The 24,276-nt window shown below is 45.6% G+C and overlaps 1 protein-coding gene across 1 annotated transcript in view; it reads right to left on the reverse strand.

Moving 5' to 3' along the window:
* The window catches only part of LRIG1 (leucine rich repeats and immunoglobulin like domains 1), a 114,481-nt gene extending 90,655 nt beyond the window's left edge, over positions 1 to 23,826 (reverse strand). Inside the window, exon 1 of the mRNA XM_042979373.1 lies at positions 22,930 to 23,826. Within this exon, the coding sequence (XP_042835307.1) occupies positions 22,930 to 23,159 (230 nt within the window). The 5' untranslated portion in view covers positions 23,160 to 23,826. The remainder of the gene's footprint in view (positions 1 to 22,929) is intronic.
* Between the last annotated feature and the right edge of the window lie 450 nt (positions 23,827 to 24,276).

The following is a 24,276-nucleotide window of genomic DNA, read 5'->3' on the forward strand; positions in this document are numbered from 1 at the left end:
ATACCCTTAAGTTAATAATTCACAAACCAACTGACATTCATCAAGGATCAGAAAATTTAAAGGTGGTTTGTGCAAACACTCATGTTCCTGCTCTCACTTAACAGCTGGTTTATTCAACTGATGGCTTCTGTTGCCCTTAGGGGCAGGTAGTACCTCAAAATGTTATTTGTGAAGGCAGTTATACACTACCCAGGTCACTTAGCTTCTGAGTTTCACAGTATCTAAACTCCAGTAATCATTTTCCCCTCAGAGGGAACAGGTAGACAGTGATAGGAAGGCAAAGAGAGAGGACAAAGTTATCCCACTTTGCTGGTAACACTTTATTGTAATCATGCTCCCTCATTTCTAATCTGGTCCCTCCTAATGGACAATCCCCAAAGATGCCAAAACAATGCTGGAGCAGTAGGTATGGATGGAATACCGCTCATCTTAGAGGAAGGCTCTAGATCTCAGACCAGACGTCCTTTTCTACATAAGGCATGCCTCTCTGCCTCAGCTGCCCTCTAAAACCGAGGGCCTGATTCCCTCTGCCCTCAGACCTTATGCTCCCCACCTCTCTCCTCTCTTTCTGTGTGTGTGTGTGTGTGTGTGTGTGAGAAAGTATCAGTTTATTCTTACAGGCATGAAAATTACCAAGTGAGATTGATATTACAAAGAGAGAAACAAATTTAGGCACAATTTTTTCCCTCTTTTTGGAAAACACATTTCTAAACATAATTTAACAGTTTGAGAAGTCATGAAATAATGCATTTTATTTATTTGGGTAATAATGAGACATTCTTATAGCCATACTCTTGATTTTTTTACTTCATATGATACTGAGAATTTTTTTTAATTCTAATTTTTTTAATTATTTTTTTAAATTTACATCCAAATTAGCATATAGCACAACAATGATTTCAGGGAGAATTTTTTTTTTTTTTTTTTTTTTACCAGTTGACACAAAATCCTCTCTTTTTTGATCTCACTTGGTTTCACTCTCTCTAAAATCCTGCCTATGTGTGTTGAGAATAGGGGCAGGGAGAAGGAACCTAAGGAGCCTTTGCCAACCACTATTTGAGTGTCTCCATCCTGGTGCAGGATAGAAGGATTCTCACTTGTTGGTTATGTTAGTTTTTCAACCACAGGAAGTTCAACCTTGGAGGTGTGAGTGGCAAAGCTGTGAACCCTCTACAAACACACGACCCACAGGGCAGTCTATGAATCCACGATAGCTGCACAGCCATATGCACACCCATGAACCTTGTAAACGAGGTTACACATTAACTACCACACATCTCAAGGAAGATCCTATCACCTCCACCATCTCCACACCTGTGATATCTCACCTTTAAAAGGGCTTTCTGGAAATTGCTACCACGAAGTTTAAAATAAATGCATACAGGTCCATTTTCTAATTTTTGTTTTTAAGAAACGGCTCCTTTCAGCAGGTACAGATGATCCCTCAAAGGCATCAAGTGAACCCCCAGGAGGCAGAAAGTAACACCACACCCAAAAGATGTGTAGGACGGCCAACCGGTGGTTATTTCTACAAGTGTGTGTAGACAGATGTTTCAGGGACACAGAGGAACAGTGCCTGGGATAATTCACACAGCAGAAAAGCCAGTGGTCACTCACACTTGGTCTGGAAATTAACGAACACACACATGCTTATTAAGCACCGGCTGTATGCCAGGAATGGCTCTGGGTTCTAAGACCATGCTGCAGAAGCTGGCCTCTACCCACAAAAAGTTCACAGTCAGGAGGGGAAGACAGACGCTGAGGAGGTAACCAGAGATGTACTCTCAAGACTATCCCAGAATAAGATAGCAGCCACTCTTGCCTGCGTGTTCTAGGAAAGCCCTCTGAGGAAATGTTTAACCTCAGACCGGAAGAGAAAGATGAGTCAGGGAGGATGAGACCACAGGCAAAGGCTTCCAGGGAGGAAAAGGCTCAGCTGGGGAAGGAACTACCTCGTCCTATCTGGGGCAGAGCTCAGAAAGCCCTGGGTACCGAGTGACCAGAGCTGGGCAGGAGGAAAGGGTTCTGGGGCTTGGAGTCAAAGGGACGTGTAGCTGAGCCTCAGAGAGCCCACAGTCCAGGCTAATGGCTCTCACACTAAGACTCCAAAGCCAAGTCCCCTTCAGTATTAAAATGCAGAGTCCCAGGCCTCATGCCACAAATTCAGACTCTAAGGTCAATGGAGGAGTTAGAAAATGCCTATTGGCTAACTAGAGGACTAACAGGGGACCACCATATAATCCCTATTTCACTTGTTGAGAGATGGCCCACGGGCCTGTCTACCTACACTGGTGGATCGCCGAAGGTGGGGCTGTATGTTCACAAGCTGTACCTGTAGGCCTTCTCTCAGGGTCCCTTCAACCACCTGGAATCCCCACCTCTACCTATGTACTCGGCTCATCTAGAATGGGACTCAAGAGTAGGAAATTCCAAACAAAAACACAGAGAATCCTATCCTCTACATCCAAGCCTAAGGCTCTAAATGCTTACAGAGATTCAGCACTCGCCCCTGAATAACTCAATGAGCCCCTCTCCCTCTCATTTCTTGTTGTAAAGGAAACCATTGCAAGGCCTCAGCTTCCTTTCCCATTAAAAGCCACCAGGGCCAGCGTTTTCAATTAGCTGTGTCAGCCCACCGGCCGAAGCCGTCCAAGTTCAATTTGTCTTCCCTCCCCCAGCTTCCGGTTGCCACCAAGCACTTCACACCTCCCTATTGTAAACCCGTCCAGAGCAATTACCCTGCCTGCCTTTGGACAGCCTCAGTACTGCATTTCTGCCTAATTTATAGCTGCAAAGCTCTGTCAGCAAAGGCAGGCTTGCCCTGGAGCAGAGGAAATGCAGAGAAAATAGTCAGACCTGGCTATAAATGTATATGCACACCAAGTTTCCTGAGGTTACAGGTGGGCAAATCCCCCCATTCTCCTGGTAGAGAACACTGTGTAATGAGCTCCCACACAGACCCTTGAATCTGGATTCGTGGCAAGAATAATCACTGCTCTGTTCTCTAACATTTCCTCCTCTGCCTGGGATTACAAACTGGTAGGGGGGCGGGGAGGGGGGGCGGTGGTAAGTAAACCAAATAAGCCTGGTAAGTACTGCCCATTCTATTTCTACCTGAAGATCTGGTCTTTAAAAAAAAAAAAAAATACCCAAAACCTTCAAAATGAAGTTTTTCTCTCCCTAAGTAAAACAGACGAAAGCATGTCTACCTGGGGAAAACCCCAAACCATTCAAAACTGTCCAACCTATCTCTTTTTTTTAATGACTCAGGTAAAAACTGGGCAAAGAATTGACATTCCTCCAAAGAAGATCTAAAAATGGCCAATAAGCACATGAAAAAATGCTCTGCCTCCGCAGTCATTAGGAAGATACAAACCCAAACCACAAGGAGATACCACTCCATCCCACTAGGATGGTTACCATTGAAAAGAACAGACAGTAACAGCTACTGGTGACACTGGGGACAGAGAGGAAACTTCATATGCCTGCTGGAAGACAGTCTAACCGCTCCTCAAAAAGCTGAACACATTTACCCTATGACCCAGCACATCCACCTTAGGCATATGCATACCCCAAGACAAAGGAAAGCAGACATGTGCAGAAAATTTTGCACACCAATGTCACAGCAGCATTACACAGAAGAGCCAAAAGTGGAAACAACCCGAAGTTCACTAACTCATCAACAGACACACAAAATGTGGTATATCCATCCAATGGAATATTAGGCAGCCATAGAAAGGAAAAGCACTGATACATGCTACAACATGCAAGGGCTGTGAAAATATTTTGCTAAGTAAAAGAAGCCAGACCCAAAAGGCTGGTATTATATGATAGGATTTACATGAAATATCCAGAATAGGCAAATCCATAGAAATAGGAAGTCGATGTGGCCAAGGGAGGGGAGGGAGAAAGCAGGGAGGGGCAGCTAGTGGGTCCGGGATTTAATTCTGGGGTGATGAACATGTTCTGGAATTAGTGACGATGGCTGTACAACTCTGTGAATATATTGAAAACCCTGGATTTCTTTAAAAGGATGATTTTTTTTATGGAATTTGAATTATATCCCAATAAAGCTCTTGTTTTTTTTAAGGGAAAAAAAAACCTGCTGCCTTACCAGGCTCTCAAAATTCTAAACTGAAAATGCCAACTATCTACTTCTGTACCACAAACACGCAAGAATACTTTTCCAAACGCTACTAAACAAATGGAGAGCAGGCAAAATACCCAGATTCTGAGTGGTAAAGTCATGACCCCACCTTCCAAAGTCCCTCTTCCCAGTCAGTCCTTCCTGAGTCCTACACTCAGTGCCACAGCTCTGCTCGTGAAGACATCCATCGCAAGTGGAAAACCTCAGCTGGAGCATACCTTCCCACAGAAAACAAATTCTCGGGGTTTCGAAAGTGCATTTTTCTCTTCTTTTGAGTAATTATTTGACGAGGCTGTGGAAAGCAGGGTTCCCAATGCCAGCGATTCAAAAATTAGGAACACGCCAGAACGCAGAAGAAATGTCACCACAGCGGGGAGAAAATAAATTAGTCAGATTAAGATGAAGATCTAATTGATTAAGATCTACGTCCAGGCAGATTTTAGAATCAATGTGCTATTTCTGGAAGGCTAGAGACTATACATTTCCATTTTACAGTTTTTTTTTACGTTTATTTATTTTTGAGAGACAGAGACAGGGTGCAAGCCGGGGAGGGGCAGAGAGAGAGAGAGGGAGACACAGAATCCGAAACAGGCTCCAGGCTCTGAGCTGTCAGCAGGGAGCCTAACGAGAGACTCGAACCCAGAAAACTGTGAGATCATGACCTGAGCTGAAGTCAGACGCTTAACTGACTGAGCCACATTTCCATTTTAGATTAAAATTCGTTTAAGTTCACTGAAAGCAGATATAAATGCCCAACGCCTCCCATGCTCCACCCCTGCACAGGTATGCTGGTCGTTCTTGGCCAAGAGCGTGTGCCCTAGCCCTCCAAATGCTGTCCTCGCCAGCAAAGAGGCAGTTAACTGGGAAGTCCGAAAGTCTAATGGGGCCTGGATGCTAACCAACATCAAAGAGATTCCAGTTGCTCCCCTTGTGCAATAAACTTCTTTCACCCAACATCATTCACACTTCGAAAGTGCAAAGTTCACTCTGATATTGGTGGCTTTCTCACTTTGTAGCTTTTTTGGCAAGTGCCCCTTGGCCTGGTTGTTCATTAATATATAATCAGAACATTAAAAGCATTGTTTCACCTTCTAGGGAGTCTGTGGCCAATTTAATAAAGCTGACATTGTGCCCAGCACAGGGGAACCACCTTGCAAGTGGCAGAGAATTCAAAGATGCACAGACTGGAAGATATATACATGTATATCCACACACACACACACACACACACACACACACACACGGTTATTTCACAAGATGTTTTTGGTATTCCCACATGGCAAAGGGATAAGATTAAAATGTTTATCTTACCACAGAGATTGACCTGGCACTTCTTTCCTTTCAGTCCTTTCAACACCAACTTGCTTCTTACCTTTAAACCCCTCCCAGGAAGTAGTGATAGCTGTGGCAACAAAGACCAGTGAGTGAGAAGCATAGGGTCACACACCCATCAGACAGGCTGTGAGAACCCTGGTTAGCGCGCTTTTACTTTTCAGATCCGACACTCGCAATGACAACTCACTTTCAAGACCGTGTTTACTTTGCTGAAAGCCACATTCTAAACACGGCCTCGTCTGTAGAGGGGAGGCAGCTTACAGTCCAACCTTGTTTATGCTCCAAGGAGGTTTGACAGAAAAACCACATCAATTTGTTTTAAAATAATTTCCATTTGCTGGAAGCTGTTCCTGAAGGGTTCTCCGCCACGCTAATCTGCTCTGATTCCTACCAGCTGTAGGTACCAGGCACGCCAGCCACAGACAGGGCGGCTTGGGCACAGCCAGGCAGGCTGGCTGTGCGGGGGCTAGGGCAGTCCAGGGCTGCTTCTGGGCATCAGCAGAGCCACGCAAAGTTCCCCTCGACAACACATAATCGACTTTGGCTTAAGAAGAACACAAAGACATTTCCTAGTTCAGAGTCAAAAATCTGTGACGTGCCCACACAGAGCACGGTTTTCTATGCAGTGACACTTGGGAGAAAGAGGCTTTTCAGACTCTCAGAATCACATCACCTCTATTTATCAGGGCTATGTATCTGCGTTCAAGCCCAAAGTTTACAGCCGGGGGCATGAAGATAATTTATTTGGCTAACTAAGCATCAGAAAAAGAAGGAAGTTAAAAAAGGAAACGTCTATGAGTAACACATATAAAGATCTTCACCTGCATTATCCAAAGAAATATGCATTAAAATAATCCAATGCAATTGCCATTTATTAAACTGGTATATGGTTACAGAAAAACAAAAAGGAACATCTAACGTTCATGAGGGTGTGGGGAAAATTTCCTATGTAAATTGGTGGCCTCTCGGAAGTAGCAGCACCAAAAATCTTAAGAAGTTGTGTATCCAGAGCAATCTGAATTTAATAACTCAGCCTAAGGAAACATGAATGTATAAACATATATTTATAAGGATGTTTACTTCAGTTTAGGAAAAAACTTAGATGCCCAATATCAGAGAAGGTTGAATTATGACTTAAACTGTAGTTTTTAAATTTTTATTTATTTATTTAGAGAAAGGGAGAGTGTGCAAGAGAAGGGCAGAGAGGGAGAGAGGGAGAAACAGAATCCCAAGCAGGCTCCATGCTGTCAGTGCAAAGCCTGGGGCAGGGCTCAATCTCACTAACAGTGAGATCATGACCTGGGCTGATATCAAGAGTCAGATGCTTAACCAATGGAGCCCCCAGGCGCCCCTTAAACTCTATTTTTAAAAATGTTTTAAGTTGGAGAAAATATGGTATCGAGTAAAAAAAAAAAAAAAAAAAAGCAGAGTTACAAATGTATAGTGGCCTGAATTTTGTATTAAAAAACAGGACTCACAATAGGTATTCAACCACAGACATCATATTCATACACCACAGTAATAATATTTAGCACTGGATAATGAGATCAATTATTCTTTTTTTTATTTTGTAGTTTACTCTTTATTCAATAAACATGACTACCATGTGTCACCAGAAAATTAAAAGTAATTAAACTATATGCACAGTAACTAGACTACAGGTCAACAGCACAAAACCCCATTAACATGAAATCATGGTCCTTGACATATCACAACTTACTGGGTATAAAAGGGCCTTCCTGCAGATGCACAGCCTAAGATCTCGATACCACCAGGATAAACATTTGAGGCAGAGCTCACCGGGCTGAACAGAGCTCTCCCAACTACCTCTTGTTGCCATCTCTAGGACACTGGCCACACCTGAGATCCAAGCAGAAAGAGGCCAGATTTAGAAATCTATCTGTCCCAAGTCTCCTGCCATGGAAGTTTCTATAAACCTAAGTTGCTAGTTTGGACTGAACCACTGAGGACAAGGTAACCTGCCTTTAGTGTTCTTACAACTTGCTCCGGTCAAGGAGAGCAGCCTTTTCCTCTACCAGCAGAGACGGAGAAAAACGACGTTGGCCTGACCATCCTTTTTGTGAAAGTAGAGGCCTTAGGAAAGTAAAGAAGAGCCAAGCAACCCAGACCAGCTGCCTGGCCAGGGCTCAGCATAAACTGAGCAGAATAACCACAAGGGGAAAGGTGTCTAGACAGCCTCAGTCTAGGTAAGAAACAACTCTTCCCTGCAGGGTCAACCCTCAATAAAACAGACTCCGAACACCAGCTCCAGCAACAGAGCAGATGAGAGTTGGGAAACGCACTGTGGGCTCCCTCACCAAACACAACATGAAGGAGAGCAGCCGGGTCCGGCCCAGCTGCCAAGGAGAGCCACCGGAGATCCACGAGGGAAGCGACACGAGGGACCCCATGTGGGAGACAGGTCACACACAGTGGTTACAACGAACAAGAGTTTCAGTAACAACACTTGGATATGGGATTTAAGAGCCACCTTCCCACAACAGAGGGACAAACAACACGGTCAGCTCTTAATGTGGCTGGGAAATTGCCTATCATCTTGCAAATCCAACTATTTGTTTCTTATTCCTTTCCATTCTTCTAAGTCTCTCAACACTAATATTTCGTGGGAAACAGAGGAAACTATCAAACAGACAAGGTACGTTTAGAAAATGTACAGACAGATGAGCCCCCGGGAGGCCTAAATTATCCTAAGTACTTAGAAAATGTCTTTCTATTGAATTAATAGGACCACACAGAATGAACACCAATGGCTCTATCTACATCGACATCGATAGAATGTGGGCCAGATTCTTGATGTACAATGGTATGGTTAGACACAAAACCAATCCCTGCTTTCAGGGAGCTTACAGACGAATGCGGGAGTCAGAGAGCGGTCGACTCATCACTTCCGCAACGAGCACTGCAGAGTTCTCAAGGCAGACTTCTAACCCAGCAGGGAAGGTTGGGAATGGTTTCCAAGAGAAGGAATGGCTAAGGGGTGATGAGTAGGAGGGAAGAATATTTCTCCAGGCAGAGGGAAGAGGATGTGAGGGATGTGACACAGGCAGTATTATAAGGGCATGGAAAAAGTCCCACGTGGTGGCCGGGGCACAGGGATCCACGGAGGAAGAAACAATGAACGTTGGAGATGTGGGTGGACAGCCAAAGCTTTAGGCGGTAGGAGTCATGTGTTCCAGTCTGTGACTCTGCAGAGACCCTGTAGCTGGCGGGGGTTCGGGGCGTGGTTGGCAAAACAGGTAGGAGAAAAACCTCCCCTATGCCCCCTAAAATCCGTATGCCTCAATGAAACAATAGAGAAGAAAAGCTGAATATAAAATTTATCATACAGAACCACTGAGGAATTCTCCCTTTCTTCCTTCCAGCTCTCTGCTGGGTCTTTTTTTTTTTTTTTTTTTTTTTTAAGGTGAAGGGTGGGGGCCAGTGGACCACTGGTGGCTACCACACTCTCCCAGGACCACATATGTATCTCCCAGGGCTGCAAGACTCAAGGCATGCCAAGGATTTCAGGCAGAGTATAAACTCCAACGGCAGGCTAAACTGTTTATATGTTCTTGAGTTAAAAATACACCACTCAGGTCAGCGTTAACACCAGGGCCTTATCACCAAGGCTGTTTGTAAGCTGGTTACACAAGGCCAGCCTGTGACTCGCCCGACTTTTACATGTGCCTCAGTCTACAAATTGTCTCACGATACATCAGTGAGATTATCATAAAGCCACCAAATATACATGCATTTGAGAAAAACACTTTCCAAACCCAAGGATACTTTACTGTTTATAAATAGTTTACTTTTTTGATCCCCGAGCATATAATATTCGCAGTTGCTCCAGAAACCAAAGAAACACGGAACGGGAACACAAACCACAACCTAACAGAAACAATAAACAACAGATGGTGAGACATATGTGCCTGCTACCACCCCTTCACCAAAGGGGCACACCAAAAATGGATTCTGACACACAAGTCTGCCAATGAAGAAGCACGCTCTTCAAGATCACTGTCAAGACACCATTTAGGCAGCACTGGCCGGAACTGGGCTAGTGCTTTAGGCCCCAAGCGTTGCAGGACCGATCCCTGGCCTCAAAGAATTCACAGAAAGGGAAGCAAGGACAAACACAAGAAAACCAACAGTACCAGTTCTTACCGTATTCTTTCGAAACACCAGCACGCAGAGGCAGGTTTGAGTTCTAGCTTTGGCAATCGCTAGACCCTGGGCTAGTCACCCAGCCCCTCCCGGCCTCGTGTACCATGCAGAGGGGAACGCATTTCACAGACCTGACATGATAATTACGTCACAGGACACGATTCCTGCTGCAAAAATGTGAACTGTAATTACTGCAGTGGCTGTGACAGCGACAGCTCACCTTTCTTAAGCTTTTGCCATGTGTCAGACTCTCCTCTGAAAGTTATACGTCATGTCAATTTCGCCCTCATAGCAAGGTTAGCGCTACAATTATCTTCATTTAACACAAGAGGAAGTCGAGTCAGAGGGAAGCTAATTGTCCAAGATCACCCAGGCAGCTTGGACTCCAGAGCCACCCCTCTGACCACTGTGTCCCCTAACAACATGGCTGCTTCACCCCCACTACAACCACGCGTGTGGAACAAATGGGGGCTTTGTAGACAAAGAGGACGCGTCGTTGTCTTCCCCAGCAGACCCTGGAACGCTGCACTGTTCTGGGCTTTTTGCTGCTCAACATGGCTTGAGCTTACTTGCAGTGTTCAAGACAAATGCATCAATAAATTCAGACTCAAGTCCCATTTGCCTTAACTAATGATTCTAATTAGCTGATGTTTACACAATTTTTTTTTAAATCTCATGTGTCTCAAAACAAAGAGGAGGGGTCCCCATAAATAAGCGTGGCTGTCATGTTGCTTTCCATACATGGGCATGTCTATTTTAGGTATCACAAGCTCATGTCCAGCGATTCTGCCAATTTCACCTCAATGCTCTCTTTTTTTTTTTTTAAACTCTGACTAGAATTTTCCAACTACACTGTAACTTTAAGCTTTTGTGTTTCTTCTGCATTTAAAAAGAATGCCATTTCCCAATATATAACTCCCAGATGTAGAATTCACAGATGATTCATCTCGCAGAACAAGTGTTCGGAGACATCAGCTCCAAATAGAGGAAAAACTTGGAATTCCCTTCTCCCTCAAAATAAGAACTCGCCTGGATCTACTCGGCTCAACAAAGTTTGTTTTCAATTATATTTCCAAATTCTTTTAACAATAACTGCATGGCGTCTGGCACCAACACATCTGATGCTTTGAAGTGGTTCTCAAGCAGAAAGGAGAAAATAAGGGGAAAGGAAGGGAGGACCATCCATAATTTTTGTTCTAGGTCAACATTTTCTCCAAAAGTTCACCCTGCCACAGAAAATCAGACAAACCAGGGGCGCCTGGGTGGCTCAGTCAGTGAAGCGTCCGACTCTTGATTTCAGCTCAGGTCATGATCTCAGGGTTCCTGAGAATGAGTCCCACGTCCGGCTCTGCACTGACACCGTGGAGCCTGCCTGGGATTCTCTCTCTCCCTCTCTCTCTGCCCCTCCTCCACTCACACGCTCTCTCTCAAAATAAACAGTTTTTAAAAATTCAGACAAAACCCAAGCTATGACTTTTCACAGAAGGTCTGCAAGGAGCAGTCGCCTCCGAAACTATCCCTTTACACGTCAGCTAATGCTGGATAGGAAAACAGATCCTCAACACAAAGAAAATGGCCTTTGACTCCTTGCATCTAACATCTAAAAACACTTCTGTTAAGTCCTCCACACAGGTCAATCAGGAGGAATCACACTTTGGAGGTAAACATCAGAAGCCCTTTACGAAACAATGATAACATGGGATCCTTTCTGCCCAGAAAAGATGCACCAAGCCCCAAGAAGGAAAGTCACATGTCAATTAACAAATAATTACCAGGAGCCCCTTGGTACATGAAACTCAACAATCCCTGAGGCTTTCAAATGTAGCTGGAGGAAGAAGACAGCGACGTGTGAAAACTTACTAACCTGAGAGACTCTGAGAATCCTGAGAGAGGACTAGATACATAAATAATGAGTGAATGAGGTCAAGTGAAAAACAGAGAATGTCTGACATTAACAAAAGAGGCTCAGAAGGATGGGAAGATTATTTGGTCTATTTTGATCTCAGAAAGCACATGAAAAAAGGCCATTTTTAAGTCTTAAAAGGGGAATGCTTTAAAAAAAATTCTAGTTCTTTGGATTATTTCCTTTAGTCCTAAAGTAGTCCCCTAATTCCTGTTAAACTTCCTGTCAAGAAGTTCCAAACCACTAATTGTGCCTCCCAACTTCACTGCATTTTAGCTGTATCCCCAAACAAGGTTCCACATTCCAAGGATTTGTTCTAAAGAAAAAAAGAGAAAAAAATCCAAAGGTTCCGTCTCATGACAATTTACATGACAAAGAATGAGTGGAAGGAAGAGAAAAGCCCAAGACGGTTCACTGAAAGCAGTAATAAACTCCATGTGGAAGAAAGGGAGATGGTCACAACACAGAAGATAAAAACTTCTAGATTCTGCACGATACATAAAGTCTTTTAAGGAGTCCAATGGTGACAGGATCACAATTTTCAAGAACAGCATCTGACCAAGAGGAAACTCATGACACAGGCAGATGGGTGGCTTTGGTATTAACCCAACCAAAAAAAAGAGTGAGAGACAGACTTTGCAATTGGGGAAACCAAGCCACGGGACTCTAGATATTAGGCCATTGGGTTTCTACCCTGAAAGATACACACAAACCATCTCTCTTGGTAAGAGTTAAAAGCTGCTCTGATACCCACCATGTTCCCACCACGACGAACCGGCTCAGAAAAGACAGACAAGGTGGTGTTTCACTGCCTTTCCTTTGGCGATTACTACTTAAATCTGTCACAGAAGGCCCATCTAGAAATTTAAGGCAGTACCCTCACTTATAACTTCACTCATCCCAAGTATGCACGGAAGGCCTGCTTGAGATGCTGCGGCCCCAAGAAAAGCAGAGATAAGCAACTCTTCGGAAAACCGTACCATTAATTTCTGTGCCTTTTTTGATCTAAACCTTAAAAGGTCAATCAAAGATGTAAAATAGGTCTGCATTAGCTTCCATAGTTTTCTTGGGGTTTTCCAAAGGGAAAAAAGAGGCAATGGTCAAAGAAAGAAATACCGTGGAATATTTGCTCTGCTTCGATAAAACTTAAAGGCTTACTCATTGAAGTGTCTCCACGCACACAGCCTTCGCTGCCCTGTGTATGCCATCTGAGGATTCCACTCAGAATCCCCAAACATGCCAAGATTACTTGTAAGTAAGTACGTTATAGACACACATCCATTTTCTAATTCTTGCCATCTGATGAACAGTAAGCTTATTTATTCCCTCTTTGCTTCAATTAGGATGGAATCATAAACCTGAAAATAAGGAGTCATAGAAGTCGTACATCCCTTTATAGGAAGGAAATTAATTATTTAGCCCAAGGTCACACTGTGAATCAGGGGCAGGGCTGGAACAAAACCCCAAGGTCTCCTGATACGCAGCCATGGGCTATTTTTCAGCCTACTACATTTCTGCCTTCAGAGTTTAAGAAAATTAATGTTTCCTTTCAGTTCAATAGTTTTTATCCCTCTTTGGTAAGGAACCCCTTTATGAAGCTTCATGAAATGTAGCCTTTCTGTCCAGAAAGATGTACTGAATTCCAAGATTTCACATATACTGAATTTCCCTCCCCCTCCCCCCAGCAAATAATATTTGAAGTCAGCCAGTCTTATTTTAGGACAGTCTGGAATTCAATATAATTTAATCGTTTCTAAGTACGGTTTCAAAGGAACTTGTGAAAGCACCCAAAAATGTCCACAGAAGAGTTCCGGATTTTTCTCCTGGGCAAAGCACAGCCCTCGGTGAGGTCAAATGCCCGTGGCCGGCAGTCCTACACAGACACCATCTCTGAGGAAATGTTCGGAGGAATTTGGGATGAGGCAGGCTTTCACAGCTACAGAACATTTCAGTTTGCTTTCTGGACCTCCTGTCCTCCCAAGGCAGAAGGCAACCCCATCCCCTCCAAGCTGCAGCTTCTGCATCATCAACCAACTTCCTGGAAGCAATGAGTTCTTCTGGCTGTTTATAAGTTTTGCAAGCACTGGGAGCCCGTGTGCCAGAAACTCACACCAGCCCAGGTGGAGAGAAGAAATCACTGAGCAGCCCCCAAATTAAAAGTAAAATGCAAACTAAAACCTAGGCAAGACGCATGGTCATGGACCAAGGTACCGCACTGCTAAAATCGGATGAAAGAATGTAATTATTCCAATTTGCAAAACAGAAATTAAATGCATAGTCGAAATTTCTCAATTGTCAGTTTTCCACCACCCATAGATTTTTCTTAAACCCTTTGGCATGTGCTTCCACTTTTCCAGAATTCGCTGTAAGATGGTATCTAATCAAATATCATATAAATTTAATTAAGCCTAATATATCCATGAGTTTAACCGGACCACACTGGACAGCTTTAAAAACCACGGACCACTCCATAATCGAAATTGAATTCAATTTTCACAAATATGGAAATAATTCCATAAGCCATGATAAGCGAACAGAACTTGGGGAACAACGTAACTCCCATTCAGATTCCTAAGTAAGTGACGCTCAGCGTTAAAACCTGAAAGGATCTCCCAAATAAAAACGGCGGCGAAGGCTAAGGAGAAATTAAACTATGGACTTAAACAAAACAAAACAAAACAAAACCATTCTGCAGCTACTTGAAGAAAAGCATTTTCAAGTCTGTGTGAAGTTGAAATCAAGCACAGAGGGTTCCAGGAACCGAGTTCTTTGCTTTTGGAGGATTTTCTTATAGGGTGCCTCTAACTCTATTTAAAGCAGCCTCAAGTAGCCACAGCTGGAGGGTCAGGCCTTGCAAAGTAAACAACAGTTAACTCAATTCTGACTCAAGACTTAACTACAACCAACAGTTAATTACCCCTCTGTTAACCAACAATATCTGAAATATCACTTTTTAAATTACACTTTTGAAATCATGTTTGTCCACTAATGGCTTCCAATCAGCAATTAATAGCACAGTTGAAACATCCCAATAAAGAGCTACCAGGGGAGTGAGCAGAGTTCACCAGAATTGCACACCTCCGGCAAAGGACGCTAGGACAAAAGAACTTTCTAAGCACCTCCCACAAGAAGGAAAAAAAAAAAAAAACCCACCTCTATTCCAAGAACATATAAATGCAGAGCACACACAGTATGTGCTCAATAAACATTCTGTAAATATAGCTTAACCACAATTCCTTTCAGAAGAACACTTAAGTGATTTCTTTCAAATATTGTTCAAATTCACATTTCGTAAAACCGCCCTAAAATAAGAGGCAAGTTATTTGAATGACAGATTATAAATTGGTAGAAGGAGCAAAGGACAGGTAGTGGGTGGGGTAGGGGGGAGCACTTGCCTCCATTATCTCCACCTCATTTCTCAACATCTAGATAATTCTGCTTGCTGGACAGACCCTCCCTCATTTCTTCCTAATAATGAGACCTTGAGGACACAAAACAAAACAAAACCCTGCAGATCTTAGATTAGAGATCTATGCACCACAAAAGTTGAAAGAAAAATCAATGCAAAGTGCTTAAAAAGAGACAGACCATGCTTTCTTTAAACTCTCTGAATGCCACCTTTTGCCAAAACAAACTGAACAAGCAGTGATTGGAACCTGCATCCTGGTTCATAAGGAAACCAAGATGTATTAGGACTTGCAGAGATGAACGGATTGGTTGTTCACACAATGGGCTTTACCGGTTATGCTAGATTAAATAGTAATAAAGACGCCAACAATCGCAGCCGTTCATGTGGGCAAGGCTGTGAATTGTGGCCATTCACTGGGGAAGGGACGCAGGTACAGGTGCAGAAGGATCAACAGCAAATGTCTTTTCAGATAGCATCCTTGCCAGATTCCTCAAATGACCCTGTGCTCACCACCCATGTCCCCGTACAATACAACTGCAGACAAACCCAAACACATGAAAGATGTCAGAGTTCTCCAGCTCTCTGCATACCACCCAACAATCACCTCCCCTCGCCCCTCCTCCATCCTCAACCATTTCCAAAGAGAAATGGGTACAGTGCAGGATTCAGCTGGCCCCAAAATCTGTAACCTAACCCCTGCCTGCAGGAGTGCACCTGCATTTTTCCGAGCCATTGACTAAGAGGCGCGACCTGCGTCTCAGTAGGGCTCAGTTTCAATGAAACCAGGGAAATAATAGGATAAAATTATTAGTTTAAGGGCCTCTCAGTTCTCTGTCTCCTTCGCACACCCACCTCCCAAAGGATAATGCTAAACTGACAGAAGTATTTGCACAACTGGAATACATTTATGAACCACCTCAATAATTTTCGCTAATTGCATAATTTGTTAATTTGCTGCAACTGTTCACAGCTTCCCGCCAGGTTGCTCCGCCATTCCCAAGGGCACATGAAGTTTTACTTGTTTCACTTTCTGCAAATCACCAAAAACTTCATGAGAGAAGGCCAAGTGGGATGTGAGCCCTGCCACCTGCCCACTCCAAAACAAGCCCTTCAGATAGGAAAAGGGAACCTTTCCTAGGAAGCCTCTGTCACCAGGAAATCTGACGTGGAGGGTCTGGCCATGAGAAGATGCAAAATTTGAGTTACTACCAGGGCTTTAACCTTCGAGCTGTGCCCCGCAATCACCAGCGAGTTGACAGACTCACATTGACGAAGTGGGCTAAACCCAAGTGTTATCTGTCTTCATAGTACCTGCACATAGAATATTAGGATCCCCTTTGTAGAAACAAGGAGATTTGCCCCAAATCACATGTTAGCTCTGGGGTGGTGGACCCAGGGATGGCCCCTACAAATAATTTCAATCTTAACACTATTCCCTAGAGAAGGGTATGTGCTGGGTGTGATCACCAGGGATGAAGGCATCCACGTATCTAACGGAGTGAAAGAGAAGAAAGCTTCACCCTCGCCCAATCTCTTCCCCACCAATATAACCCACCCCAAGACCCAGGGTCCAGCTGAGTGGGGAACACTCATTTTGAGGACAAAGAGAACAACTAAAGGCAGGACACAGAGAGCATGAGCATGAAACCCAGGGAAATGGAGCAACAGCTTTTTTTTTTAATGTTTATTTATTTACTTTTTAGAGAGAGCAGTATCAGGGGAGGGGCAGAGAGAGACGGAGACCCAGAATCTGAGCAGGCTCCAGGCTCTGAGCTGTCAGCACAGAGCCTGACCCAGGGCTCAAACCCAGGAACTGTGAGATCATGACCTGAGCCGAAGTCTAGCGCTTAACCGACTGAGTCCCCCACAGGCACCCCTAGGGGAACAGCTTTTTAAGAAACCGAGTAACTTTTGTAAGCAGTTAGGCTTATGGCTTGTGTCTCAGAAGACTACGCATAACATACTTGGATAAGAACCACGTGTTAAAAATTAGATTATATAATATAGAAATACATAAGGCAAAAACCCTTTGGATAAGAAAAATTCATAAGCATACCCCCCTCCAAAAACAAACAAAAACTAGGATACAAATTGGCAACTTCCAATTATACCATACACAAATCACATTTTTTTTTTTTGACAATCCTGATTTATCTATTCATTTCGCTTCATGACAACAATGGTCACGTATAAAGTTTTTCAGTAGAAACTTTCTTAGCCACAGTCACGGAATTGGCAAATTAACTGGTGAGTCTGTACTATTAAACCCTATAGATAGATAGATAGATAGATAGATAGATAGATATAGATAGACAGTGCAGGTTCCAAGAGGGTAAACGGTTGTGAAAATTTTAACCTCTGGTCTTTAAAGTCCTACTTCTTTGCATGGGGAGATACAAACAGATCTGAGCTTCTTGTTCATTCTCACACTTCAACTTGATACAAAAGCAGAAGACAATCACATCACTGACACACAACATGAACTGAAACCATGAGGTAGATGGACTAGACCCCATAGGCTCAATGTCATGCTTAAGTTATTAAAACAAAAAACAAACCACCAAACACTACTAACAGTCCCTGAATTTCCCACAGGCAAAGGAACATTGGGGATTTTTAGATATTTCCCCTCCTCTGCCTGGGAATTTTTCTTCCCCCCCCCTCCCCTCCTGTCTCAAGACAATGCCTTCAGCCTTTGAAACTGCATCCATTGTAAACAGCTCTGAATATTAACACAGCCCAGAGTCCTGTTGGCTTTTAAAAGACCCCCAGGGTTTCAAATTGCAGTTGCTGAGGAGGGGGAAGGTCCCCAGAGAACAAATGTCACCAAGCTCATTCAAAAGGAGTTGAAAATTAGGCTTGCTCATGAAACTTACAGTTCTTCAACCCATGGGGTAAGTCAGAAGAATCCTTTTGAGTTTTAAACAAATGAGGAAAAAAAGAAAAGACAAGACCCTGGTACAACCAACATCCATTATTACTTATAGACTTTGAATTCAATGAATCCCTTTTCCAGACTTCTCTCTCCTTTGGATGTCACTTTTAAAACAACCATAGGCTATGTTAAACAACTTCCCCGTCCTTGGCTCATAGGCCTTCAGGGCTTTAGCAGGTGCACAGAACTGGGCCAGGTGCATTGTTAAGTGACAAAAAAAAAAAAAACCCTAGTGGCTCTCTCGCATTCCTGTCCGCCCTGAAAGGGAGGATGCTGAAAAGCCTTTGCACCAAGGAGACACTTCTACAGAATGGGGGAGAGGCCCTTTCATTGTGAGCACGGTGTCTCAGGGAGAAAAGGTCAGCCAGAGGCCATCCCAATGTGCTCAGGGAAGGCTGCGTGGGGAACCCAGGCAAAGAAATGAACACTGCAGGGAGAGAAACCCTTAACTGAACGATCGGAGCTAGAGGACCGGGGCATCAGGACATCCAGGAGGAACCAGCTCTTATTACATTGCATTGAATTGTCTTCTCTTTTGGAGATGATGAATTATTCCTGACAACACATTCCAAAGCCCAAACCCTGTGAAATCTAGCGACCAAATGTGATTATGGAAAGAGAGGAGCACATCTCTTTTTAAAATAGTCCCTGGGAAAGAGGCCACGAACAGTTCTGACATATCCTAAAGGCAAGGGGCAACTGCGTGCCAACACAGTTCACTTCTATGAGGACGTGGGAGTCTCTGTACGCTTTGTAATTTAACAGTATTCAAAAATTACATTTGATGCTTATAATTTCACATCAGAGGGACTTAAATAGTGTGCCTTTCTCTCGAGGCACCCAATTTTATTCGCCAGATTCCCTTACTCAAAACAGGTATTGGAGATCTAGTAACAGACAAGTGCTTCACCACGGAGGGGAAGAGAGGCCAGGCCAGGCTTCTGACACTTGTTGCAAAGACAAGGACCCTGAGCCCAAACTAATTATTCCTCAAACTCTGAGAGCACTTGCACCTTTCAGATGTTCTGCCATTAACCTGTGTTTCTGAGGTTCCCTATTCCAAACAACCGCTGCCCATCTTCATAAATCACAAGATGGCGAAGGTCTGCTGAGTTCTTCAGTTTTACATAGAGCCACAAAAAGGAAAACGGGCAGAAGGGAAGACCTCAGGGCAACCCTGACAATAATCAACTTCTCAAAACACACACACTCATGCACACACACATACGCGAATCTTAGCTGAGGTTCTGGAACAATTTGGTCATCGTTACTTTAAATCTAATTTGCATAAACAGGATGGGAAGTATTTTCCAAATCCTTAATTCACAACACTCTGCACACCTGGCCCTTCCAGCACAGCTGTAAAATTTGAAAGACAAAGGCCCTCTTTGCTTCACAACTACAATGGCAACCTGGGCTGGTGCTTATTTTCTAATGCAATCCTGAGCACCACTTTGGAGCCAAAACCCACAAGGTTAGATTTAAGCCCCTGGCTTGGTCCTGCACTGGCATAAGGAGACCTAACACAAAGAGACCCAAATCAATACACTCATCTTAACGTGGCTCAGGAGAACCACACTCGGAGTCCTTGAGTGAAAGTCCTTACTTTAATTTTTTTTTTTTTTACGTTTATTTATTTTTGGGACAGAGAGAGACAGAGCATGAACGGGGGAGGGGCAGAGAGAGAGGGAGACACAGAACCGGAAGCAGGCTCCAGGATCTGAGCCATCAGCCCAGAGCCCGACGCGGGGCTCGAACTCACGGACCGCGAGATCGTGACCTGAGCTGAAGTCGGACGCTCAACCGACTGAGCCACCCAGGTGCCCCCCTTACTTTAAAAAGCCCTGTCTTGTCTTCCCTCCACAAAAAAGACCACTGAAAACCCGGATTTGTTCCTCCAGGGCCTGCCCTCCTTCCTATCCCAATGCCATGAGCCACCATGCAGCCCCCAGAACAGTTAAACCAGCAACCTACTGTGCTCAACCTCATGGCACAGGTAAGAGTCTAAGGTAAGTTGTATTTAATACTGCTTAAACAGCTTCTGAAGCCCTGCTCTCAAAAATAATTTCAAAGAAAGCAAACATCTAAGTTCTAAGAAGTCCAACTTCTTCTAAAGTTCTGGGAAGTGGGAATAAGGCTTGGCAGTGCTTGGTGCTATTTATGAATGTGCTGGTCGGGCTATGCCAATCTCACCTACGTCATGGGATGGCAGACTCAGTTATGGCTCAACTACTACAACCATAAGTTATTGTGCTGAATAAGTTATCCTGAGGCCCCAGGAATGAATGTATTTTCCCTTCTACCAGTGCCACTCCATTTTTTCTATTCAAACTGCATTTACGTTCACTAGGAAGAAATTTTACTTTCCCTACGCTAAGCCTAGGAGCAACTCCAAAATTAGATGCACTGTTTACAAAAGCAAAAAACAAAACAACAAAAACTTCCATAAAACCACAGGTCCCCTTCTATCTCAAACCCACAGCCTGAAATTGTTTGAACTAGCTGCAGTAAATCTAGTTCATGGGGTTATAAATGAGCTCAAAGCAATTTTCTAGACACAATGGATTAAGGGTATAAACTTGGTGAAACTACAAGATATTTTATTTTATTATATACAGAGACTTTCTCTCCTAAAGTCTTGCTGAATCACAGCCAGGAATATAAACCATGTAACTATCCTGATAGAAAACTCAGAATAAGACTAATGATTTAAATGGAGAAATCTGGTCTAGAAAACACACACACACACACACACACACACACACACACACACACACACACTACAACACACTTCATTTTTCTATAACCAGAAAAATGACTTTACAAATATTTTCCAAAAGATACCCATTTTGTAGTGAACATGGTATTAACACATACTAATCAGAAATCACTATTCACATCTCAAAATCTAATCAGTTAACACCATAATCAGTATAATCACATCGACTGAAGCTCAAAATACCCACTTAGGTATTTACTGGTCATCAAATGTGTGAGTAAAAGAGAAAGACTGCAATTTAAAAGGTATTTATGTCATGTGAAACGTCACTCCCAAGCAACAGGAAGCCAAAAAAATGGCCAGTAGTTTTGCTCCAAAAATTAAAGGACAAGGCAAAGTGGATCTTGTGACCACAGGAAAGTGCCAATAACAGGACACCCTATGCTGTCTGCAAAGTCACTACTTCTGAGCTAAGTGCCTTCCCCACAATGCCATGAACATATGGCATTGGTAGTCATTCTTCCAACAGGTGAACACTCAAGAAGTTATTCTGATTCTGCCCACGTGATTTTATTTGAAAAACTATCCTAAGAAAACATAAAGGAAAAACCACAATACCTCAGACTGCCCCAAGTAAATGAAATACTACCTACTGGCAAGGCTGGGCTCTATCTATCTCCTACTACTTAACAGCCACTGCCTCTATTAAACCCCCCACTACGACCACTGGTCTTCACTAAGTCACTGAATCACATAGAAAAAGCAGAAAATTGCAGGGGAAAAGCTAACCATAACAAAAGTCCAGCCTCAGAACTCTGAAGAACTTGATCCTTAGGCAATATGTAGCATGATGTGAGTTAAAGATCTGCACCCCGTTTTCAGAGGCACCGGCTCTTCACGTGAGAAAGGAACCAACTTTTCTTCTTTCCCCTTCACAGCAGCCAGATACCCTAACCACTTTTTCTTAGCTCAAGCCACAGGTGTTGGTTAAAAGTTATGTCATCAGTTGTCCCTTCTTCAAACACTGAATGTCCTGTCTGAGGACACTCCTGTGCCCCTCTACATTCTAGGAAAGACGTCCAATTATCCAACTAAAAAGCAGATGACTCAAGCTAGGCCTTTTCTGGAAGGTACTCATAGTTCTGCATAGATGCTAATTACCTATAACTCAATAGGATTTGACTCAGGACCATATTCTTAAAAGTAGAAAAAAGGCTATTATACTCTACCATATTTAGTGAAGTCTAATGCAGCTTTTTCCTGCCAACTCTCCTGTAAGAAGGGTCCCACTAAGTCCTGATAGGCCAAAACCGTGACAGCACAGAAAAGAACGTCTTTCAGGTGAAACAAACAGCTTAAATCAAGCAAGTCCCCGGCACCCTCTCCTGAAGTAACACAACTCCAAAACTAATTTGCACCCTTTACAGGGGAGAAATGCTCAAGTGTGGGCTCCACCCTACTGGACCATCAAGCCCAAAAGGAAGGGTCTGGAAACACAGCTCCCTAATGCCCATCAGGTGGAAAGAGACCAGCACCCTCGGCAATCACAGATCCAGGAACTCTCCAAGTCCCCTAACTCAGGGCTGTTCCGGGGAAGGCAACCTTCCACCGTGGCCACAGCCAAGTCAGGCCACGGGGTCCTGGGGGAGGAGAAGGCTGCTACACGCGCACTCTCGCTAATAAATAATGTAAATGGAAGACTGGAGCCAAGAGTCACCTTCATTCATTACCCACTGGAAGGCCAAGGAGCTCAGACACCAAAGAGTTGGGTTACAGGAGAGGAAAAAAAGAAACACTCACCCGCAGACCCCAGACAGACTTCCTCACACTCTCGCCTCCAGATGTTTCCCGCTCCACCCACACACATACGCACAAACACCCTCGCCTCCACACTCTTCACTCACACTCCCTCACCTTCAGACTCTACCTCCCAGATCGCCCTCAGGCCCCGGGGCGCAATCACCTCCACACCCTAAAACCTATGCTCGCTCACCTCCAGACCCCACGAGGAACAGCCTGTTCTCCCATGGAGCCGCATCACCCACGTTCTCACCTCCACACCCCAAAACCTATGCTCACTCACCTCCAAACGCCACGAGGCACACTCTTTTCTCCCCAGGACCCTCACCACCCACGTTCTCACTTCCACACCCCCATCAGGCACACTCTTCCCCTCCGGACCCCCATGTACGATCTCACCACCGCGACACACACACAGGCACGCCCCTCAATCCGCACGCCCTTCCCGGGTAAGCACCCCAGCCTCCCCGTCCCCAAGTGACAGCGCCCCGGGGCTCAGGGGAAGGGCGGCACTTACAGGCTCCGCGTCCAGGCGGGCAGGTCCGGAGGCAGCGCTGCTAGCCCGCGCCCGCCGCAGTCCAGCGAGTCCCCCGCGCAAGTGCAGGCGGCGGCGCAGGGCGGTCGCGGGCCGGCCGCAGCCGTCGCCGGCCCCAGCCGAAGCAGCAGCAGCAGCAGCAGCAGCAGCCACAGGAGAGGACAGGGCGAGCGGCGCGGGGCCCCGAAAGCTCCCCGGACCGGCCGCGCCATCTTGTCTGGAACGCGCGGCGAACTCGGGGCGCGGGGGCTGCGAGGTCCCGGACGACCGCAGGCACCGGCTGGTCCGCGGGGGCTCCGCTCGACACTAGGCTCCGCGCCGGGGCATGGTCGCCCGCACAAGTTTCCCCCGCTGCCGCGGCTCCGGCGCTCAGCGGGCCCCCGGTGCCCGGACCGCTCCGCAGCGCCCGGCTGGGGCCGCGAGCCCCGCGCCCATCCGGGCCGACCCGGCTGTGCTCGCTGCGAAGCCCACGGATCCGGGCAAGAGCTGCTCGGCCGGCTCTCCTCGTCCTCCCGCCGCGCTGCTGGCTGGATCTTGAGCCCCGGCGCACGCGAACTGCCGCCGCCGCCGCCGGCCGAGGGCAGTGCGGCTGCCTCTGCTGCACAGAAATCGCTCAGCCTCGCAGCCTGAGCTGTGCGCCCGAATGCATCTTCCTCTCGGCTCGGAGCGCCCGGCAGCCGACTCCGGGCTGGACGGCACGGTCACCCCCGCACTGCTTAGAGGGCCCCGTGCGCCTGGCTGTCCCAACGCCTTAGGCAGAGCGCGCGCGCGCAGTTCCGGGCTGTGCGCGGCTCCTCAGCGAGGCGAGAGCCCAGCCGACCTCGCGGCGGAACAATCAGTCGCTTGCCTCTCGCCTCCCCGCGGCCCAGCCCCGACGGGTCCCCGAGGCTCCACCCCCGGCCGCTAGCCCTCACACACCCCCTGGGCTCCGCGCCCCGCGGCCTTCTGCGGGCCCACGTTGGATGCTTTGCAACAGCGCCCCGCCACGCCCCCTGCCTGCTGCTCATTGGCTGCCGGAGACCAGGACGACCAGCCCGGAGAGCCATTGGTGCGCTCACCATGATCCCGCCCCTCCGACCACCCCGCCCCACTCTCTTTTCCCACCCAAGGTGTGAAGGGCGGGGGACTGGGAGGAGAAAGGGTGAGGCGTCCTCCGAGTCTTAAAGGGGACTTGCAGTCTGGTAGTGGGAAAGCGGGATGCCGACTGGAGAGAGGAGGAAAGACATGCCCTCTGGGGCTAGGGGAGGAGAGAAAGTTGATAAAGAGGGCAACGCCTCCACTTTGCAGTAGTCTGACCAAAAAGTTTCTTCTCTTCTTCCCTGGCTGTAA

The sequence above is a fragment of the Panthera tigris genome, chromosome A2 (genome assembly GCF_018350195.1).
Source record: "Panthera tigris isolate Pti1 chromosome A2, P.tigris_Pti1_mat1.1, whole genome shotgun sequence".
NCBI classification, from domain to species: Eukaryota; Metazoa; Chordata; class Mammalia; order Carnivora; family Felidae; genus Panthera; species Panthera tigris.